Genomic DNA, 23,290 nt, shown 5'->3' with positions numbered 1-23,290 from the left:
TCCACAATCCTGTCCTTTCTATGAATGTGGCCTAGGGAATTAGACTAACCACTGGATTTGTACTTAAATAAGCAACAGGATGGGATGCCACATGTGAAGCAAAATTTTATATTTTGTGATTTGTGTATTGTTGTTCATATTTATTTTAACGTGGTATTTCTGTAGTGAAAACCATTGTATAGTATTTTTCCAGGCTTCTTGTGTAGGAAATCTCAAATTTGCTAGAGCTGTCTTCAAGGTGTTTTTTTCCTTGTCATCTTGAAACGCTAAAAAAAATATCAAGAAATTATCCATCCAAGTTTTCAAGGTTGCAGTATTTTATGTGTTTTTAAGTTCATCAGTCAGTGTCATAAAGCAATGTGTGTGAATTAACATTTACCTTTCTCTCTGATAAGCTGTAAAATTGTATACATTTCTCCATACCATAACCAACATATACAATGATGTCAGATTCTTCTGGAGAAAACTTTGCTAAGCTGGGCGGTAGTTGGCTGTAAAGTGTCTAAAAAAGAACAGAAAATTATTACATATATGTAATGGAAAAGTTTTATTTTTTTTATTTTTGGCAAATTGTTCCTGTATTGTTGTGTTAATTTATGCTTACTGCATATTAGGATTTTAGTTTCCAACTGTAGTTTACTATTAAGAGGTAAAGACAAGACCATTAATAGATTGTTTAGATTATGTCTCTGTTTAATTGGCTATATCTTATTCCTAGAAAAAGAATACACAATTTCATATTAAAAAAAAAATCTTTAAAAATTATCTTTTTATGCCCCACCTACGATAGTATGTTTTCTGGTCTGTGGCTCCTTTCGTTAGTCCGTCTGTCAGTTCGTCCCCAGGTTAAAGTTTTTGGTCAAGGTAGTTTTTGATGAAGATGAAGTCCAATCAACTTGAAACTTAGTACACTTGTTGCTTATAATATGATATTTCTTATTTTAAAGCCAAATTAGACTTTTGACCCCAATTTCACGGTCCATGGAACATGGAAAATGATAGTGCCAGTGGGGCATCCGCAGTGATTTTGCCAGCGCTCGTTACTTTCGTATTTTACGAAAAGGTTTTCCAATGACGAAAATATTTCATATCAATTTCGTCACTTAAATTTTGAAAGTGTAAAAATATTTACACATCAAATTACATTAAGTAAAGATGCAGATCCTTCTATCCAATATTAAAGAAATTGATTCCAAATAGATATTTAAACATATTTCAAGGATATAAATGATTGTGAAGTGACAAAGACGTTACAAGTTCATTTGTGCAGTGGATTAAAAAATAGAGGCACCCAACTTTTGTTGATCAGGGGTGTGCCCTGAAAATAACTGAAGAGAATTTGTGAACCATATTACCAGATCCCTGTTCTTATCTTCATATCTTAGCATCACATCAGCCAATTCATTCAATATTACAAATAACTGCCTTAACATTACCAATCCTAAAGTTTTCAAAGATCCTAGACTAGTCCTTGAAGGACTTGGACATATATATGTATAGCTAGTTTGATAAACATCCTAGACCCCTTGCTATTATAAAAAATAAGGCTGATTTTTATCACATGCAAAAGTGACTAAAGCCCTCAAAATCCTAGCTGAAAACCTGGGCATTAGGTACTTTGGACACATTCTTGTTTCCATTGTATTAAGGAAATATAAACAAAGTACCTTTTGGTCTTGTTTAGCTATAACAGTACCATCTGGAGTGAATGCTGGTGCTGGAAATGTTAACCAATCAACAAGCTCACAAAAATCTTTCGACCAATCAGCAGACCAAACACTAACACGCCTATCAGCACTAGTAGCCAACCAAAGCTGAGGGGCGGAGACTGAAAGTTCCTGTTCTTGACAGACAGACACATCAATGTTTGTGATTGGCGCTCCTTTGTGGTCAGATATCACTCTGACAGTCATTCCAGTAGTAGGACTACTAACAGCAATTAGTCCCTCACTTCCTCCTGTTATTACCATTCTCCCTGGAAAAATTAAAGTATGTTTGCATAGATAAAAAAAGACACTTTGCAAATAGAAAATTCAGTCCACTCCAAAATTTATCGCTTTTATCCAAAATTTGACTTTGTGATTACTTTTCATTTCACACATTTTTGTGTGATATGGGTTTTTGTCAGTCCAGTACAAAGATAAATCTTAGAGAATTTATGACATCATAATTCTACACAATTGACATTGCCTAAGAAAACAGTGATAAACAATTTTTCAGCTCCATGATGTTTCTTGCCTAAATTTTTTTAAGGACTGTTGACATTCAATTAAATGAGAAAAACACTCTTTAAATTGTTTTGAAATACTATTCAGTATTAATAATCTAGAAGTATTCTTAAACACAGAATATTGATGTTAAACCCCTCAGGTAGAATGGCTTTACCCAAAGTATTTTACATGTATGTGTGACCCAGTAACCCATAACCAAATTTATAATAAATTTGATGAAACAAGTGAAACTGAGAGCTACTGCTCACTGATGATACCCCCGCCGCAAGTGGATAATATAAATAGTGTAAAAATATGCAAGTGTTTGGTAAACAGGAAGTTGTCGAGTGATGAATCTGAAAATGCATCACACGGTATAGCTGACTTATATAAATCCTAAAACCAAATTTCAGAAATCCTTGTATTGTAGTTCCTGAGAAAAGTGTGACGAAAATTTTCAACTTGGCTATCATGTGTAAAATCATACAAGTGTTCGGTAAACAGGAAGTTGACAAGTGATCAATCTGAAAACGCATCACACGGTATAGCTGACCTAGATAAACCCTCAAACCAAATTTCAGAAATTCTTGTATTGTAGTTCCTGAGAAAAATGCGACGAAAAAATAAATAGTGTAAAAATATGCAAGTGTTCGGTAAACAGGAAGCTGTCGAGTGATGAATCTGAAAACCCATCACACAGTATAGCTGACTTATATAAATCCTAAAACCAAATTTCAGAAATCCTTGTATTGTAGTTCCTGAGAAAAGTGTGACGAAAATTTTCAACTTGGCTATCATGTGTAAAATCATACAAGTGTTCGGTAAACAGGAAGTTGTCAAGTGATCAATCTGAAAATGCATCACACGGTATAGCTGACTTATATAAACCTGAAACCAAATTTCAGAAATCCTTGTATTGTAGTTCCTGAGAAAAATGCGACGAAAAATATTCCTGGGACGGACTGACTGACGGACGGACGGACTGATGGACGGTACGACGGACGGACGGACTGATGGACGGAATGACGGACGGACGGACTGATGGACGGACTGACGGACGGACGGACTGATGGACGGACTTACGGACGGACTGACGGACTGATGGACAGACAGAGGTAAAACAGTATACCCCCCTTTTTTAAAGCGGGGGTATATAATAAAAAACATAACTTACCATCTGAAGAAAAACTAATAGCAGTGACTGCAACAGCATGTGGATGCATCTTCAATATCATTTCTGCTTTGTTAATGTCAAATACTCTCACTGTACCATCACTATAGCCAGCTGCTATAAGAGGCATGAATTTAGCATCAATTTTCTGGTGGGCTGTAACCGGGGCAGAGTCTGTGTTACTTACAGTTGTCCTGACAATACCGTCTGGTTTTACAGGTGAGAAAGCAATACAAGTACATGCCTGAAATTAATAAGAATTCATATATAGTAAATCATTAGTAGTTTAATCTTTCATTAATTAATTAACTTATAACTTTGAAACACATAGCACTGTATTACTTATTTAAAAAAAAAAGAACACCAAAAAATAAAAACTGGTACAAATGTTTTTTTATGAGCTTTTAAAGCAGAAAAAAATGAGAATACAGTGTCGCTCCTGGTAATGCATTCTTTTCCTACTGAATAGTGGTCTCAAAAATGCTCCTGGAAGTGACAGTGTAAGATTGATTGATTGCTCAGGATTTGTACAAATTTCAGCAGGGTTAGAAGTTACATCATCAGTGTTATCAGGCTGGTAATCAGTAGAAAACTGCTAAGATATATCAGCCTTATAGCTTATGGATGTTAAGTATTTAATGATGTTAGACCTCTCCCTAATTCTAGAGACATAGTAGGCTAATTAATGATTCAGATATCTACAGAATTAATTACCTGGTCCAAAACTTGGAATTGTAAAGTCTGTTCTCTGGTATCTATAGACCACACTCTTACACTGCCATCATCAGCACAAGAAGCAAAATGTTCACTGTTACATAGGGATAAATTGTTCACCTGAAAAAAAATAAAGCAATTTTTACACAGCCCATATCATGGCTACAAAATACATTCATATGAAAAATGCAAAGCATCAGGAAAACTGGCAACTTCAGCTTTAATTTAAACTTGTAGGTAGAGTTATTCTGATATTATTATTTATCTTTTTTCGCTGCATTCATCCGAAATATTTAAAAACAGCCAAACAATTATTTTTACTTCATTATTTGAAAATGTCTTGTACTTCTATATACCTTTGCCATGTGACTAGAAACCAGTCGTATACTGGTTCTTTCTGGCCAGTTTATATACCACAATGTACCACTACTGGTTCCAACTATCCCCTGAAATAAAATAATATATCTAAGTAAATAAAACTATAAGGCATTCAAAAAAGAAAAACAGTCCAAAATTTCTTCAGTATAACAAGTTGTGAATTAAATATAGATGATACAGCAAGGCAGCTCTAGTGTTCACATTGAAATACAGTCGACTCTCGTTATATCGAAGTCAGTCGGATCAGAGAAATATTTCGAGATACACGTAGTTTGACTCAAACGAACACCGGAAGTTCGACAATTTAAGGGGCACAAGGGACGAGTGCATATGGCAAGGGGATCGATATTCTAGTATCAGATCGATGTATTTGTATGTCAAAGTCGTTTATCTTTATAATGATAATATTTTTACTTATTCAATTGTTTTAATTAAAAAAATCATAAGGCTTTTCCAAGAGAGTAATTTCCAATTGATAGTTTCGTTATTCAGGTTGCTTGTAGCTGACAAAATTGTTTGTTCTTGGATACAAGAGATTTAAGAAAATTTTGATTTCTATTCATTTTGTTTAATCATACTCTTTCTTTTCAAAAGAAAATATAACAGCATTAAAGACGCAGTTTGAGTAGTCATCAACGGAAGCCATAATCCTTACATCATCAGTATAAATCACAAATTAATTGTTTTGTAAAACATTTTAAATACTTTTTCAGGAACATTAACAATGTATCACTATTTATTTATAAAAATTCTATAAAAGATAATCTTAGGTAAACACTCATGGAAATAGCATGTCATAAATCAATACAGTGGTCAGTGACTGGAAATTTAATTACACAAATTAACGCTTCAATTCAGAGGTCATGTTTTGACATATGTGTAATAGTTCGATATAAAAAATAAATTTTAAATGCCTTTGTTACCCTTGGGACCGTAATTTTAGTTCGACTCAACCGAAATTTGACTCATCCAATTTCGACTCATCAGGAGTTGAATTACATACTTTTGTATGGAATAAAGTTCGGGACCACGTGAAAACTTCGACTCATCCGAAATTTCGAGTCAACCGAGTTCGAGAGAACGAGAGTTAACTGTATTAACATACCAAATGAAGCTTATTTTCTTCACTCTTACAAGATGGTGTAAAAATGTGATTGACAGATAAACAGACAGGAGTAAAACCATCCATCTTCAGGAGGAGGTATAATTAAAAATGAACTATCATTTTTACCATATCTAAAGCTTCATCAAAAGCTGCTGTAACAATAGATCCATCCAGATTCATCTCATCTTCCATGGTCAGACCACCTGTTCTCATAGAGTTGTGGTCACCTGGTAGCTTCAATTCACCAACACCTACTATTGACCACACTCTTAAGTTTTTACCCACACTTCCAGTCAATAGTCTGCCACTGCGGCACATGATCACATCTGTAAACAAACAAAAAAGTTGGCTGCCATGAAGACAAAGGTAAAAGCTGGTGAGACTATGTTATAAGATAAATTCAGAAAAAAAAATGTGCATTTATTATTGCAATTGTTGAAAATCAGACAAGAATGAGGAAAATATTACTTTTAACATTATGGATATATTTTTATTTAATTATTTTTCAATAAAATATTTTACTTTCCCATTCAGCACTGTATGCATCAATAAATATACAAATGTTTGCTTAACACCAATTGACATATACAAATATACATTTGAAAGTCAATTATTTATTGAATATTTTCTATAAAAATAAGTATGTAAATTGATTGGAGTATGCACGTTTCATATTTTCACGTCAGGGCTTATTTAAACAGACCAGGCGGTATGGGTTTTACTCATTGTTGAAGACTGTATGGTTGCAAATAATTGCTTACATTCAATTCATTTAAACTTTGGTGGATAGTTGTCTCATTGTCAATATTACCTTATTTTTTTTAATGTAAGCTTATTTCAAAACTTACTGAATTAAAGAACCTTAGTGAGTGCGCTCACATACTCCACGCCCCCATATTTTCACTGGACAAATAAAATAACTCTAAGAAAAAAAAAATGATTCAGAGGAGTTGCGATGACAAACTGTTGCAGTGGTATATTAAAGCAAATATGTTCAAAGGGGTATAACTCCAAGAAAAAAAACTGAATGATAATTTCCGGTCGATATGATCATCTACAAATTATGTCTTTATAATCTAAAAAGGCTTCATGAAATTCTGTTTGGTTTCAGAGGAGTTGCAATGACAAGAACAGGACTGAGGGACTGACGGATGGATAGACGGATGGATTAAAAACATTTTACCCTCCTCAAATTCGTTGCATGGAGTATCATAAAAGGCTAAATTATACAAACTATACAAACCTATTTCTGATTTATCTGCCTCCCAGTGTATAAAGCATGTGTTATGTCGTGTGTCCCAGGCCGACACTTTACCACTACTTGTAGAAATATACAGAGTACTGTCTCCTGCATACTCCATGGCAGTAAAATCAACTGATTCAACATCCTGAAAAAGATATAATCAGCCATTTTATATTAATTATAATACTGGTATAATAATTTAATGAAAAAATACATGGACAAAATAATTAATAATTTTTAGTCACATGAATTGCAAGAAAAAAGTGTTTGACAGTAATATGTCCATTTTGTTCCAGTTAACTACATGATTTGGTGTTTTTTTCATATTTTGAAGTGTTGACTTCAAATTTACATCATACATCAAACTTTCTAAAGTTTATAATGAGGGTTGATGTAAATCCCTTAAAATTACCCCTTTTTAAATTCAGCATACCTTATGGTGCCCCTCTAACAGTTCTTCTGGTACCTCAGCTTCATGCACATTCAGGCACACATCAGTAGTTGTTTCATCCAGTAACCAGAACAGGATTGTACTATTCTGTCCTACTGTGGCAAACTCATTGACAGTGTAGGGATCCCACTTCAATTCATGTACTGGACTGGCTGCCCGTGAAGTTGTCAAGATTTCATAATTATCTGTACTCCATACGACTATTGAGCAATCACGGTAGTCTCCTATAAATATTAATCAGGCCAATAATAAACAATAAAAAAACAAATCTAAAAGAATTGGACAAATTGTCCAATCACTAGAAATCAAAGGTGATCCCTCCAAAAATAGGCAAGGTTAAAAGTCAATCAAAAGAGGCAAAATATTGTTCATTTTCTTAATTTTTATAGATACACAGAGAAAATATTTAAAAAAAAAAGGTTGTACTAAATAACTATTTCCTAGAAATATAGGTAAATCTAATTCTAGGTATAGAACAAATAGACAATTTCTAGACAATCCCATCAAACCTCTGAAAAATAGTCTAACTCATGTGTAAACTTTATATAGACTATAATCTGATCATAATATTGGGGAAGTACTCTTATTTCAATGTCTTAGGCTTTTTTCTTACAATTTTTGACAATTTAACTTTTTACACTGTACTTATTATATGTCCAATTTTTATTTTTTGTACCTATACAATTTTTTTAATTACTTACCAACAGAAATAAGGAACCTATCATCCCTGGAGTAAGCCAGACACTGTATATCAAACTCATGATGATTGAGAACTTTCCTACATGAATATTGTTCTAAATCCCAGATAATTATCTGACTTGGTGACATTCCAAATGAACCACTAGCAGATGCTAAAACCTATGTTAACAGAAAAAAATAAAAGTTTTAAATATGTAAAAAACAAAAATCAACAGAATAAATGGTGCCAAGGTTTTAGATATAACATAAATTTTACATTTGCATAAAAAAAAATTATGACTATAATTCTGTAAAGGTTTATATTTTCTTTTTATGAATCAATTGAAAATTCGAATGATAAAACTTTATAAATTTGCATGGGAGTTAACTACTTGAGAACCAAATTGTTTACCTGACAATCATTCTGTAAGGACAGTGTTGATATTTCTTCTGTATGGCCTGTAGATAAAAAAAATTAATTCGTAAAAAAATGCAAATTAAAAATCATACAAATTATAATAAAGGCAAAGTTCCTTTGAAATATGTTCATGGGTTAAACTAACTGTTTGGTTTGGCTACATTACTACAATATACTTACATTTATTCACAATTGAACAAAGAATCCAACTATCCTCAAAGACAAACAATAAATATCCTGACATAGTAATTTTCTCCATCAAAACATCAATTTTACAACTATTTATATCTCAACAACAGGTTATATTAACGGGTCAATGTGCTTTTTGTTTATGAAAATAAATTTTCAACCAGATGCTCCGCAGGGCGTAGCTTTATACGACCGCAGATGTTGAACCCTGAACAGTTGGGGCAAGTATGGACACAACATTCAAGCTGGATTCAGCTCTAAATTTGGATTGTGATTAAATAGTTGACACAGCATAGGTTTCTGACACAGAATGAATGTGTTCTAATGAACTTAAAATTTTTGTTTTCTCTTAGAGCAATTCACTATGCTGTTGAATATTATTAAGATGTAAAAAAACTGCTTGTTATCACTGAATGGTAAAGATTATTTTAATTTATCAGTTGGTAGTAAAAAGTGAATATACATTGTATATTGTATATATAACAAAGATTTAAGTTGATTCTTGACAAAGAAAGATAACTCCAAATAAAAAAAAATTCTTACAATTAGATATTTCTTGCTTACTATTCTGGACAAAGAAAGATAACTCTAATTAAAAACAAAATTGCTATTTCACAATATTTTGCAATAAGATATTTCTTGCCATTGCGCAATACTGTCCAATTGAAAAGACTTGCTATTGCACAAAACTTAATATAATAATTTTAGATCCTGATTTGGACCAACTTGAAAACTGGGCCCAGAATCAAAAATCTAAGTACATGTTTGGATTCAGCATATCAAAGAACCCCAAGATTTCAATTTTTGTTAAAATCAAACTAAGTTTAATTTTGGACCCTTTGGACTTTAATGTAGACCAATTTGAAAACAAGCCCAAAAATGAGGAATCTACATACACAGTTAGATTTGGCATATCAAAGAACCCCATTTATTCAATTTTTGATGAAATCAAACAAAGTTTAATTTTGGACCCCGATTTGGACCAACTTGAAAACTGGGCCGATAATCAAGAATCTAAGTACATTTTTAGATTCAGCATATCAAAGAACCCAACCGATTAATTTTTTGTCAAAATCAAACGAAGTTTAATTTTGGACCCTTTGGACCTTAATGTAGACCAATTTGAAAACGGGAACAAAAGTTAAAAATCTACATACACAGTTAGATTCAGCATATCAAAGAATCCCAATTATTCAATTTTGATGAAATCAAACAAAGTTTAATTTTGGACCCTTTGGGCCCCTTATTCCTAAACTGTTGGGACCAAAACTCCCAAAATCATTACCAACCTTCCTTTTATGGTCATAAACCTTGTGTTTAAATTTCATAGATTTCTATTTACTTATACTAAAGTTATGGTGCGAAAACCAAGAAAAATGCTTATTTGGGTCCCTTTTTGGCCCCTAATTCCTAAACTGTTGGGACATTAACTCCCAAAATCAATACCAACCTTCCTTTTGTGGTCATAAACATTGTGTATAAATTTCATTATTTTCTATTTACTTAAACTAAAGTTATTGTGCGAAAACCAAGAATAATGCTTATTTGGGCCCTTTTTTGGCCCCTAATTCCTACACTATTGAAACCAAAACTCCCAAAATCAATCCCAACCTTTCTTTTGTGGTCATAAACCTTGTGTCAAAATTTCATAGATTTCTATTAACTTAAACTAAAGTTATAGTGCGAAAACCAAGAAAATGCTTATTTGGGCCCTTTTTGGCCCCTAATTCCTAAAATCTTGGGACCAAAACTCCCAAAATTAATACCAGCCTTCCTTTTGTGGTCATAAACCTTGTGATAAAATTTTATAGATTTATATTCACTTTTACTAAAGTTAGAGTGCGAAAACTAAAAGTATTCTTTCATATAAACCTTACCAGTTAGATGTTTCTGGTCCCCTGTATTCAAGTCTTCAACTATTAACACACAGCCAGTGGTATAAACAAACAATCCTGGATTTGCCATAAAAACAAAAAAGTCAATTTATTTGCTATAGAAATAAAAATGTCATTTTATTTGCCATAAAAACAAAAATGTCAATTTATTTTCCATAAAAACATAAATGTCATTTTTTTTGCCATAAAAACATAAATGTCATTTTTTTTGCCATAAAAACATTGCCATAAAAACAAAAATGTCAATTTATATGACCATGCTTTAAACAATGTACTAAGGAATTGGTGACTTCTGATTATAAATAGCAAAATCGTAAAACTAATCAGTTTCATAAAAATTGATGTCACTGAATACTTAAAACATTTCTTCTTGCGATATATTCTTTCATTTAGTATCTTAAAACTATTTTAATAAATAAATTCTAAATTTCAAAGCTGATTGAATATTCTTTGAGAAGCACTGATCAAAATTGAAATCCCTTACAGAAATTCAAAATATAATATGAATAATCAAGTTATATTTGTAATATAAAAGGTAATTTATCTTTTACCTGTGTCTGACTGCCATATAAGACTATTTTTGGCGTTTCCATTGTAGCCTATTATAGATTTCAAATGGACACCTGCTTGATTTGGTGGTGCTATGTACCGTCTCTGAAAAATAAGGAAAAAGAAAGAATTTGAAATATTACAAAAAAACAAGTTATCATATAACTAAAATTTTACAGTTCAATAACATTTGAAAATATCAAAAGGCTATGAAAGGATTACTAGGTTTATTGACCAGATTCTTAAGAATTTCCATAGCGGGCTGATAAAGGTACCTTTATTGACTCCTTCCGGAACGTTATCACATGCCTTTCCGTTAATTTCCGTGACGTTCATCACATGCAACTTCGTGCATTTCCGTAAATTTAATTGAAAACGACAACAGAACGCAGAAAACGGCAAGTGATAAGACTTTTTCCAAAATAGTTGAGGAGCAAAAATGAATTAAGTTAAACTTGTTTTGAAAGACATAAATGAGGTGACAATATTATTGAAAAACATGACAAAATAAATAAAATGCTTGTTATATCAATAAAACAGGTAAAGTAAAGAATTTGTTTTGGTTGTCTGTAAATATTTTCTGAAAGTGCAAAGACAAACAAAATTAAATTTTAATAGTTCTTGTCTGTATATCTTCTGCTGAAGTATATGATATAGAGAATAATACATGGCAAAATCTGTATCATATGTCGTATCATCCCGAGACATCAATATCAGTCCGAGGGCCTTTAGGCCCGAGGGATGATATTGGTCGAGGGTGATACGGCATGTGATACGGATTTTGCCATGTATTATACGCTTTATCATATATTTCAACAGAAGAGTTTTATATTATATGAACTGTTTTCTGATCCATAGCACTGGGTTACCTTCAGTTCTGCTTTTGTCTTGTTTCAAAGCTTTAAAATAACTGCTCAATTATTTATACGAAGCACCTAGGTTACCTTACAATCTGTTGTTTTGAAAATATTTTGTTTATTATTGTATTATTGAGTGTTTTGTATTTTTTATAGTTGCATTTAGTGTGCCAAAAAAATTGTTGTAAAAACTTGATGTTCGTGACGTCACATACAATATGAAAACTTGATGTTCGTGACGTTACATACCAAACAATGACGTCATTCAAAAAATTGACCTATTTTTAGAAAAAAAATCTTTTTTATTTTTAATATTTTAAATATTTTTTTTTTTTTTTTTAATAGACTTTAGTTTAAAAAAAAAAAAAAAAAAAAAAAAGGTATGCGATACGGGGTATGCGATACAGGGTAGGTGATACAGACTGGAAAAAAAGAACCTTTATAAAAAAAGATAATTACATGTCATTTTTCATATCAGACCCTTTATCGGCCCTCGTTCATGATATCAGCCCTCGAGCCTGCGGCTCTTGGGCTGATATCACAACCTTAGGCCGATAAAGGGTTTGATATGAAAAATGCCATGTAATAATCTATACTTATCAAAAAAACATTTAAAATACAACATAAATAAATCTGAGTTATTTGCGTTTCTCTTTTCCAATCTTTAATGCAATAAAAAAACAAAATATCCATTTAAAATTTCTCTTTTAATTGAATTAATTGACTTCAACTGAAAGTGAATCTAAAATAATCATAATAAGTATAATGTAAAGAAAATTGAAATCATTAATAATTTAAAGTTAGTATTTTATATTGTTCATGCCTATTCCTGATTTAATGAAAAATCTATTTTATCTTAAATTTATAAAAATAAACATATGCTTTCTTCCATCAGATATTACCTGAGCTAACCCATAAAACCTTTCTCTTTGTTGGAAATGTTTTTTACATGTTGGTTTATGACTGTCTGAGTTTCTATCCTTCTTTGGAGTTCTCCCCCTTGATGGAGCTTTTTTCTTTTTTACTGGAGTTCTTTTCTTATGTTGTTGTACTTTTGATCTGCTACCAAGTCCATTTCTTGGTCCAGAATCAACCTTGAAATAAAAAAGACCATCAATTATTTTTTTCCAATCTCTGTTGAATTGACAATGTAAGTATCAAATGTTAAAGCCATAGAAAAGCATACATGTACCGATTATCAGGTTATCTGCATGTTGATATCGTAAAATATCAGCTGCGAGACATAATATGAAGCTTTTTGTCGAGTGAGCGTAGCGAACGAGATCAAAAAGCCTTCATATAATGTCAAGCAGCTGATATTTTACAATATCAATATGCAGATAATCTGATAATCGATTTATCGAGCTATATTTGCGTGTTCCATAAGTGTTTTCTTTGTTTCACCAGCACACAAAAGATGACTTGATAAGTTCGGGTCAAAGTTATTAACGTCGGTTCAAACATTATGACGTCGCTGATATGTCCGGGTTAAAGTTATTAAGGCCGGGTCAACGTATTTGACGTCACAAAGACATGATACGGAATAATATTAAGAGCTGAACAGAGTGATATAGACAGTGGGACGACCGATAATTCATCATATATGACTCAGTGTGTATTAATTCCAAAGGTGAACATACTTTATATAATTGCAAAAACTATTTATAACTGAATCATATATTAAATTGACAAACACATTTTTAACTATATAATGAAAAGGCTTCCAAATTTGTTATACATATGTAGTCATTGTGTCCAAATTTGATTTTCTATTTATAAGTTTACATGGATAAGTACATCCACTACATACCTTCTTGGTAGCATTTGTTAAAATCAACAGCATTTCAAATATTTGTTTAACAATATTGCACTAATTGTTTGTATTTTATATACAGTTAAAAAGTATCTCTTTTAATCAACATATGCATTGCGCAACAAGAATATACACCATATACATGCATGAAATTTCCAGTTTATAGTTAAGACATTGCAAATATGTGTATTTCTAAATCTGATTCCATACCCTAGTAATTATTTTGTGAAAGTGATCATTCAAACAAGTGTGTATGATATGAGAAAACAAATTGTATAACTGAATAAATTTTGTACAGGTTTGAAGCAATTCTACCATACTGGGAATTTATGGACATGACACTCACTTTGAATTAAACATTGTCTATTAACATTTGATAATTAGATGATCTTTCAGAGAGCATTTCAGGAATATCTTAAATTTTATACACTTATTTAAAATCATTGTTAAACAAAAAATGTCCATTGCTGAAGCATTGAAATAAACAGATAAACAAATAAACTGGTGAAATGTTTTATTTAAAAAATCTAACATGAACACAAAAATGCTAAATGTCATAAACACCAGAAAACATATACCTACATATAAATTATTATGTATCTGAAAATATTAGTTAGAACTGAACTGAACTTTTCTATCAAAAACTATTTTAATTTCTCTTTAATAATAGAAAAAAAGGATTTTTAGAATTTTCAGCTATATAAAACTTTCATATATAAAAATCAAAGTTAATGTCAAGAAAATAAATTTTCATATACATTTTTCTAAATTCTGCTCATTACTAAAGAATTTTTTCTTTCAAAATACTATTTCATGCATATGTAGAAGACTATTTAGATGAAATAATTGTTTTGTAAATATGCAGTATAATTATTGAATCTTAAGTCTCATTTTACTACTTTTTGTATAATCTTTGATCTTTTGTAAAAAAATATGACAAAAGGCCAAATATTGTTCTATGACAATTTTAAACCTACCGAGTCTGAATCACTAGTAGTATCATATTTCTGTCTTACTTCAGGTACAGGCAAAACTGGTTCGTCTTTGTCTGAAAATTCTGTTTCTGAAAATAAATAATCTTGAAATTATTTGACAATCAATCTTAAAATAAACTGTTAACGTTAAATGTTTTAGTACAAAGCAAAATCATCAGAAAACAGGTATTTGTTTATCCAAATTACAGCAATTATATGCTTGATTTTACTCTCATTACTTTCTCTTTCTTGACCAAGTACTAAAATATCCAACCACAGAATAGGTACCCTGTCAAAAAATAATATGTACAATGCAGTCAAAAGTCAGTTATATGAAAATAAGGCTATTGGACAAATATAAAGCTTAAACAAAATAAAATACTATGGACTGATTTATTTCAGCGGGTTTCAATTTTCATGGAATGAAGAAATCTTGTCTCTTCCAGGATATTTGATTTCCTGTTTTTGTCATAGTCTGCATACACCCCAATAGCAAATGTGTACTTTTTTCATGGTTCATCTGTACCAACAAAATCCACATAAATTGATATCCAACAAAATAATAATGAATCCACAGTACAGTTTTATATACAAACCAGTAGAAGGTCTATGTATGGAACTAAGATCATCTATCCTACTAAATGAAGCTGTCTTTGATTGTCTGGACGGTGAGAAATGACCTCTGCGGTCACTGGGAGACTTCATGATTGGTTTAGGTGGTGTTCTTGGAACATCTTGGCGGTATGAAACGTTTATAATATCATCAAATGATTCTGAAATAAATTAAAACATCCTCATTTCAAAATTATGACTTAATGAATTGCATAAAGAGACGTGGAAGAGCTAAGGTTATAATGAGCAAAAGTTACTCGCTTTGTTTTACATTGTATTATGAATTGTGATCTAAAGCTGTAAATTCTGAAACTCATGTGATGAAAAATAATTTGAGGAATATGGTTTGATGTAAATGAAATGTCAAAACCTTTTGATTAGCTGGAAATAATAAAGAAAACAAACCTATATGAATATTGTAAACTTTTCAATGATAAGCAGTGAAAGCAACTAAATAACTAAAGTTATTTTCAGTGATAAGCAGTGAAATCAACTAAATAACTAAAGCGGTATGGGCTTTGCTCATTGTTGAAGGACGTACTGTGACCTGTAGTTGTTAATGTCTGTGTCATTTTGGTCTTTTGTGGATAGTTGTCTCATTGGCAATCATACCACATCTTCTTTTTTATATTCAGAGATTAGAGAATGACTTTTTTGCTTACTACATGTTGCAACATAATATCATGGTCTTTTCTATAAGCTCAAAAGTTTCTCTTTTTTTTTTCTTTAATGTTTTCAAATGATGATAATTTGGACTTAAAGTTTTCAGATATACCTATTAATTCCTACAAAAAACACAAACCTGTTTTATCCATAAAGGGAAATGACATTTCTCTGATTTCTCTTCCCCTGTAATAAATAATAATAACTAGGGTTTACCATTAATTTTTAACCCAACCATATGATAGTACGATGGTAAACTTATGGAAGCACATGCTACAGTCATGAAATTGAATATTTGAAATAGTACGACTAGAACAAGTAATGATACATATTGAATTTTTAATCCCAATGCACAAATTAGAAACCGTAGTTTTCATTTAATTTATTTATCTGAAATGTACACTTGGGTTAAACAATGGAAATTAACACTGTATATTTATATAAACAATCAATCTTGTAATAATAATAAAGAAATAATTAACATACTATTTCTTTTAATTCTATATATTTTTTAGCTCAAATTATATATTCTTTTTCTTTGAATGACAAAAACAATCCATAATAAAAGTAGAAATTTGCATATTTGCACGGGGATTTAAAAAATATTCACATTTAAAAATTTCATAGTAGATAAACATTCAAAGTTGGTCCTAAAAATGATTTTGAATAGTAACATGTTTAGCCCTTAATAATAAAAATAACCAACTTCAGTTCATGATCTATTAAAATCACAATGTGTAATCATATATTTTTAAATTTTAAAACTATTAAATATATTTATGTTTATAAAAAATCAAAATTCAGCAGTACTTCAACAAAAAAAAGAATTTTAACTACATGTAACTGTATTTAACATACTCAGTAGGTGAAGATGGCCGAACAGCTAAGAAATCCCACATATATACAGCTTCTCCTACACTCAACAGATTTTTACTATCTGGTGTAAACACTATCTTGCTTACATTTTCAGAGTGTCCAATGAAAACCTGTAAAATAGATGCCTTTTTATATGTATGACTTCTTAAAACAATATTATTTCTAAAGTTAAACAGTGGAATTTATAATAAGAAACCAAGATTGCTGTCAAAATATTCTTTGAAACATAGACAGGTAAAGATTGTATGAATTTTGTATCAACAGATCAAGAACTTAGAGCCAGATTTCAACATTTTGAGTTGAAGTGTTTTGTCATTTGTTTTACCAACAAGATAATTTTTTTTTTTAAAACGTGGCATTAAAGGTTTGTCCTCTGTTAAATGCAGATGGTTATCTTAGATGGTTTTATAATTTGTCTTGGCTATGAACTCGGAGCTTATGAGTTTAAACCTTTCTCATGAAGGTGTGTTATACTTCTATCTTGGCAAGGAATTGCAAGATGTCCTGTCAAAGGTTGTCACACTGTATATTCTAGCATCTGCTGCCAATTAAATAGAAATGTGGATGAAACAGCACATTAACAATAACACAAACACTTAAAAAAAGATTAGGAGTTTGACATGTGGCTTAAACAAATGTCATATTTATTGACATTTTGATGTTATGGCTTGTACCTCAATGTTTTTTGGGCTTATCCCACTTTCTCTTTTATATATGTATTCCCATATTATCAATTTGTAAGCACAAAGTACCTGAAAATTGATATCCAATTTCATGTTGTAATCCCAAATTTTGATTGTCTTATCTCCCCCTGTTGCTAGGTAACGACCATTGTCTGTCACAGTCAAGGTTGAACAACCAGACCTATGAATGTTGTTAACCTACAAAAGAATATAATACTTGATACAAATTAACATAAGCTATTCACGATTCGTTCAACAAATTCACCAATCAAAGCTTTTTTTTACAAAGATGTCTAATGCAAAGATCTTTATAGAAACCTTTTGAAAACAAAATACTAAAATTGTATTTAGTTTTTTTAATTTGGGCACTTAACACAGTATTATGAAAACTACATACCTCAGCAAGAATTCTTCCTGTTCTAGCATCAAACTTGAGTAATTTGTTGTTTGCTGTAGTAACCAGTAGATGTCCTAGACTTTGTGGTGCAAAGTAAACCCTCATTGCAGAATCAAGTACTGCCTTCCCACTGTCTGAAGCACTGATGTTAGATATATCAATCCTCAAAACCTGCAAAATATGCAATGACTATTAGGGCTATTCTAATAAAGGGATAAAGAGTAGGAAGAAACTTCCAAGGATGACAGCAGTTTAATTTTTATTGCCTTTGACTGGCTATACAGCCCTCACACGAAAATTCTCCAAAACCCACCAACGGTCCAAGGGTCCGGAAACGGTCATATTTGCCAGTCATGTCCTAAACTGAAACTATAATGTCCTAAACTTTTAATTGGGATTTAGGTCAAATTTTATTTTTCAACAGTAATAATTTCGGTCATTTCGTTGAGATCGACTTTCAAAATCGACATTTTGAACATATTTTTGTTTTGTTATCGACTTCCTGTAATTAAACTACCACTCCAATAAAGTGTTATAATCCTGAGGGCCCTCCTAATAACTGTATTAATGCCTCGGGAGCTATTGGCTAATGATTGCTTATCTCTTTACCTGTGTTTTTAATTCACACCTGGCATTTAATCACAAGCTCCAAACTATTATTATAAACAAATAAAAATTCCATACCAACTGGCTTCATTATTTAATTACTCAACAGGTCAGACAATTTGAATTGTCAATTTTGATTTAAAATTAAATTAAAACTTGGTTTAATTTATGTACAAAAAATATTTTTTTACTTCTAACACACGTGCTTTGTTTACTTTATAATACGCATGCTTGAAATTCTCTTCCACAGATTTAGACAATTAATCGTAAATTTAAAATAATTTCATCCTAAATAAAGCTAGTGCAACTATTTTAATTAATATTCTTACACTATTAAAGGTAAAATATTAAAAAGCTGGTGATTTCCTGTGATTTGGATAAACAAAACTAATCTCGGAAATGAGTCAGGAATTGTTCGTTTTAGTATTGTCGCAGTATATCCGGTTTGAATTTTGACTTCAGAATCCAAAGAAACGTAAGCGATAACTGAGAATATTATCGTTTTGAGTCATTAAAATCATTTTATTTTTAAACTGTTGCCTTCCCTTAATTGCTCTTGATCGATTTTTGGAAAATGGTAGGACATATCATGAAGTAAATGCGATGAAACAGTGAAGCAAGTTTGTTGATGCTACGAACATGACGATCGAGTATGAGCATACTCATAATGAGTCTCATGCAGTAATGTAATTTTGACAATCATCTTTTGAAAAGGGGCTTCAACTTTAAGTTGTATGAAAATGACCGAAATTAGGTGAAAAAATTTCCGGATCCTTGCACCAACCTCTATTGTTGAGGAAATTTGATTGCATCAGATGGACATACCTTCAATAATGACCAAAAACCCATGTCCAAAAATAAAACTTTCCTTCATATCCTTCAACATCCATAGATTATCCCTAATGATTCATTCTGTATAAAAGGAGATCCCAGGTTTACATCAAGGAGTTAGTCATCCAATGACACAAAACCAAAAAGACTTTATTTTCCCGTTTAAACGGTTTTACACTAGTAATTTTGAGGCCCTTTACAGCTTGTTGTTCGGTGTAAGCCAAGGCTCTGAGTTGATGGCCGTACATTGACCTACAATGGTTTACTTTTATAAATTGTTATTTTGATAAAGAGTTCTTTAGATATAGGTTTCATAACAAGTAAAATTAGATATCCCTTCATATCAACTCAAGTTATTTACTTTCAATATAATAAAAAGTGAACCATCAAATATGCTATGCATTGGAAAGAAACATCAGAAAAATACGAAAATCTAAACCACTTCCTGTTACATTATTCTCACCTCATCCAAGCTTTTACTGTCCACAACACTGACAATAAACTCTGATGGACCAATAAATGCCATTCTTCTTCCATCAGGACTAACAGATAAAGCCTGTGGTCCTCGTCTCTCTCCTCGAGCTACAGTGTTTGCTAGAAGCCGTAGCAGAGGAAAGTTATCAGCAGTGGCATCATAGAGGGCTAGAGATCCGAGAGAACAAGCACTGAACAGGAAGTCTCCTGTAGGGGCAAAGGATAAACCAATCACTTTACCTCTGTGTTGTCTGAAAAACAAAAGAAATTGTTAGTTTCACAAATGATGAAAACCCTCTTTCTCAGTTAAAGTGCCATCAAATAATAAATGTGTATTAGGGATTACTTTACAACATCACTTATATAACATGACATTGGATCTGGGATTTGCAGTAAAACAAATTGATCAATATTAGCACACACAAAAATTTGATGAACTGTTAATATTTATATTTTTGTAATAATTTTAAGGCTGTTGCTGATTTTTACCAAATTTAAAATAATATTTTTCCAAATCAAACTAAATGCCAACTATCTTCAACAAAAAATAATAATGATGAAATTCACACTCAAACCACCTGATGAAATAGTATACAACATACTGTATAAAAATGGCTAACTTTACTACAGGTAAATCATCATTGATATTTGTAAGCACCAACTTATAAAATAGAAAGCGTGCAATCCAGAAAACACTGAAAAAGGGGAAATAACTCTTCACTTACTTGTGTTCTGCCATCATGCTAGTGGTCTGTACATTGAAAACTCTGACAATTCCGTTCTCAAAACCACATGCGAAGATTTGTCTTGATGGATGATAGGATATTGTACAGGGGCACTCTGACGGAGCACTAAAATCATATAACTGAAAAGAAATGTAAATTACTCTGAATTAACCAGAATGACAGACATCAAATGTCAGACATACACAAAATTGAAGGAAATTGAGCATCTATAGCTCTTTAGCAAGATATTTCATTTTGTATGTGTACTATAGAATCAAAACGACAAAAAGAAGTCAATATGTCATAAGATTTTCCTAGCCAATATTAACAAGAAATTGTATGTAAGTCATACCTGTCAACCTGTGACGATGAAAATGCAGGTCATGACCTGCATTGAAGAATCAAATCTCAGGTCAATACGCGTACAAACTTTTTCGAGCTGAATTTCAGTATCTATAGTACATTTTCTTATAATGTATACCAAAATGAAGATACCACAACATCAATGCATGTTCACTTGGTTTAAGTCATTTTAAATCCTATTAATTATTATTTCATTGCACTTTTAGAGATTTTTATAATTTTGTGTAACATCGTCTTATATTATTTACTTTTTGTGATTATGAAATACAGAGAAATTTTTCAAATGTGCTTGTTAAATGTTTGAGACTACTGGCCTTTAAACATGCCATCAGTCTATTCACTTGGAAATTAGTCTATGATAAAATAAGTAATACAGTTAAAGGAAGTATAAATGTAAAAAATAATTTTCAACTTTTTTTTTAAAACTGTATAAAAGTATAAAAATAATGAAAAGTTAGTTTTCAATATGTATTTGAATTTTATATTTATATGATTTAATCTTTTTCACCCATAAAACGTAAATATAAGGAATAATTTTGAATGGTGACAAATAAGGGGAAGTAACTCTAGACGTCCAGTTGAAATATGTTTGTAAACCAATACATGCAATTTATTTACGACCTAATGCTAAGGTAATTAGTGTTAATTAACAGTGTGTTTGACACCAAAGCTGTCAAGTGAAGCCATGCACTTAATGGGTCACTTAATTTGACAGTTTACTTAGCTAAATAAACTTCCTGTTCATGGAAGAATTACGAATTTGCTGGTATTTCGTAGGAATATTACCTATGAAATCAATCTCAAGGCTAAGAAAATACGGGTGAAATCGGGTCATTTTCGGAATTCCCGGGTTATTTCAATGACCCGGCGGGAGTCCCGGGTGATCCCTCAGAATTGAGAAAATCTTGGGTCTCACCCGCAGAAAACGGGTCAGTTGACAGGTATGATGTAAGTCCTGTTCATATAAATAAAGGAATTACCTTTTCAAATTATAAAGAACAGAAAGCACACTAAATTTACCATGCAAAGACATCAGACAACTGACAGCAGATAGAATTTTGTAAATATAAATCAATCAGTTATAAAGAAATAGATGACATTTAAATTTATGTATTACCCTGCTTATTTTGATATTACATATAGGAATTTTTCTAGTCAAGATCAAAAGGTTTTCTGATATTCAAGTCAAATTATTTTTTGCAAGGACTTTTATTTTATAACGACAACCATTGGCGGATCCAGGGGGGTGGGTGGGCTGGTGTTCCAGGGGTTGGACCCCCCCCCCATTTTTTTGGCCGATCAATGCATTTGAAAGGGGACATATAGTTGGAACCCCCCTTTGTCCTGGGTTGGGAACTCCCCCTTTTTAAAATGGCTGTATCCGCCCCTGACAACACTTACTTGTTGTAATGTTTCCGAGTCCCAGACCCTAATTGTATGGTCCTCTGATACTGTTGCTAGGTGTTTTCTATAAGGGTCTACAGCTACTCCTGTGATGCGTCCTGTATGAGATCTCATCATGGTTGTATAACTACGAGTTGTTACATCTAACATGCCTAAGTTTCCCTATAACAGAGAAATACAGATTTTTGTATGAAGAAATTGTGGCAGGAACATTTAATTAATAAGTAAAACATAACTTTATTCAGGTGGACCTTAATTATTAATCTTTACTGAAGGAAGTTTTAAGATAAAAGATACATGATGCCAATCATTATCATTTAGATACAAATTAAAACTAAAAAAATGTTTTAAAGTTCATTATAAAATTCATATAAAAATCAAAAATATGCCTATTAAATTGCAAGGTGTAAAATAGACTTACTGTAGCAGTACCAGCCAGTATATGAAGTCCATCTGAAGAAAAATCTGCTGATGTTACAGGCCCTTCATGTTCTAAAATTTAAAATAACACATGAAAATAAATTAAGTATAAATTAATTTTTAAACTCAGAAGGGAGAAATTAAGTGCCATATATATTTTTTTGTCTTCATAAAAAGCAATGAAATCTTGTGTTTTGATGATATTTTGTGTTTATTTGTTGTAAGCAGTGTATATTATTTGAAGAAATAATAGGCGAGTGACTTAAACCATCAAATAAAATTTTTAATGCACCTACCTAACACACGGCTAAATTATATATCATTTTAAAGCTACACATCTGTACTATCTGTTTTCCCCGGTCGTAAAAAAATCGTACAGTGCAATTTCCGTCAAATCGAGATCAAAGGCCAAGGACGAATAAGTGCATATTTCCGAAGATGCCAGCCTGATTGCATTATATGACTTTTATATACTAAATTCACATATGCAAACAATTTAAACCTTAAGCAGAGAGATTACCAGTCATTATTTAAATGCATTTTTTAATATTTAAAGCGGGTTTTTGACAGAGAGCACATGTTTCCTGAAAT

At 31.5% G+C, this 23,290-nt stretch overlaps 1 protein-coding gene across 3 annotated transcripts in view; it reads right to left on the bottom strand.

Moving 5' to 3' along the window:
- Positions 1–23,290, bottom strand: part of LOC134724900 (WD repeat-containing protein 90-like) — a 48,366-nt gene that overhangs the window by 1,354 nt on the left and 23,722 nt on the right. For 2 of the 3 annotated variants that reach the window (XM_063588238.1, XM_063588240.1), the window contains 24 exons: positions 22,701–22,771; positions 22,277–22,441; positions 20,513–20,652; positions 19,777–20,038; positions 17,877–18,047; positions 17,549–17,677; positions 16,779–16,906; positions 16,060–16,106; positions 15,242–15,418; positions 14,649–14,734; positions 14,254–14,271; positions 12,761–12,952; positions 11,004–11,106; positions 10,435–10,509; positions 8,363–8,409; positions 7,974–8,130; positions 7,255–7,496; positions 6,822–6,966; positions 5,705–5,904; positions 4,452–4,541; positions 4,096–4,215; positions 3,385–3,625; positions 1,668–1,975; positions 380–502 (listed from right to left, as the gene is read on the bottom strand). In XM_063588238.1, the coding sequence (XP_063444308.1) occupies positions 380–502; positions 1,668–1,975; positions 3,385–3,625; positions 4,096–4,215; positions 4,452–4,541; positions 5,705–5,904; positions 6,822–6,966; positions 7,255–7,496; positions 7,974–8,130; positions 8,363–8,409; positions 10,435–10,509; positions 11,004–11,106; positions 12,761–12,952; positions 14,254–14,271; positions 14,649–14,734; positions 15,242–15,418; positions 16,060–16,106; positions 16,779–16,906; positions 17,549–17,677; positions 17,877–18,047; positions 19,777–20,038; positions 20,513–20,652; positions 22,277–22,441; positions 22,701–22,771 (3,437 nt within the window). The remainder of the gene's footprint in view (positions 1–379; positions 503–1,667; positions 1,976–3,384; positions 3,626–4,095; positions 4,216–4,451; positions 4,542–5,704; positions 5,905–6,821; positions 6,967–7,254; positions 7,497–7,973; positions 8,131–8,362; positions 8,410–10,434; positions 10,510–11,003; positions 11,107–12,760; positions 12,953–14,253; positions 14,272–14,648; positions 14,735–15,241; positions 15,419–16,059; positions 16,107–16,778; positions 16,907–17,548; positions 17,678–17,876; positions 18,048–19,776; positions 20,039–20,512; positions 20,653–22,276; positions 22,442–22,700; positions 22,772–23,290) is intronic. The other variant, XM_063588239.1, reaches the window with a different exon arrangement.

This window comes from Mytilus trossulus, chromosome 7, assembly GCF_036588685.1.
Source record: "Mytilus trossulus isolate FHL-02 chromosome 7, PNRI_Mtr1.1.1.hap1, whole genome shotgun sequence".
Classification (NCBI taxonomy): Eukaryota; Metazoa; Mollusca; class Bivalvia; order Mytilida; family Mytilidae; genus Mytilus; species Mytilus trossulus.
The sequence above is the reverse complement of the archived record's forward strand: the minus strand, read 5'-3'. Positions and strand labels throughout refer to the sequence as shown.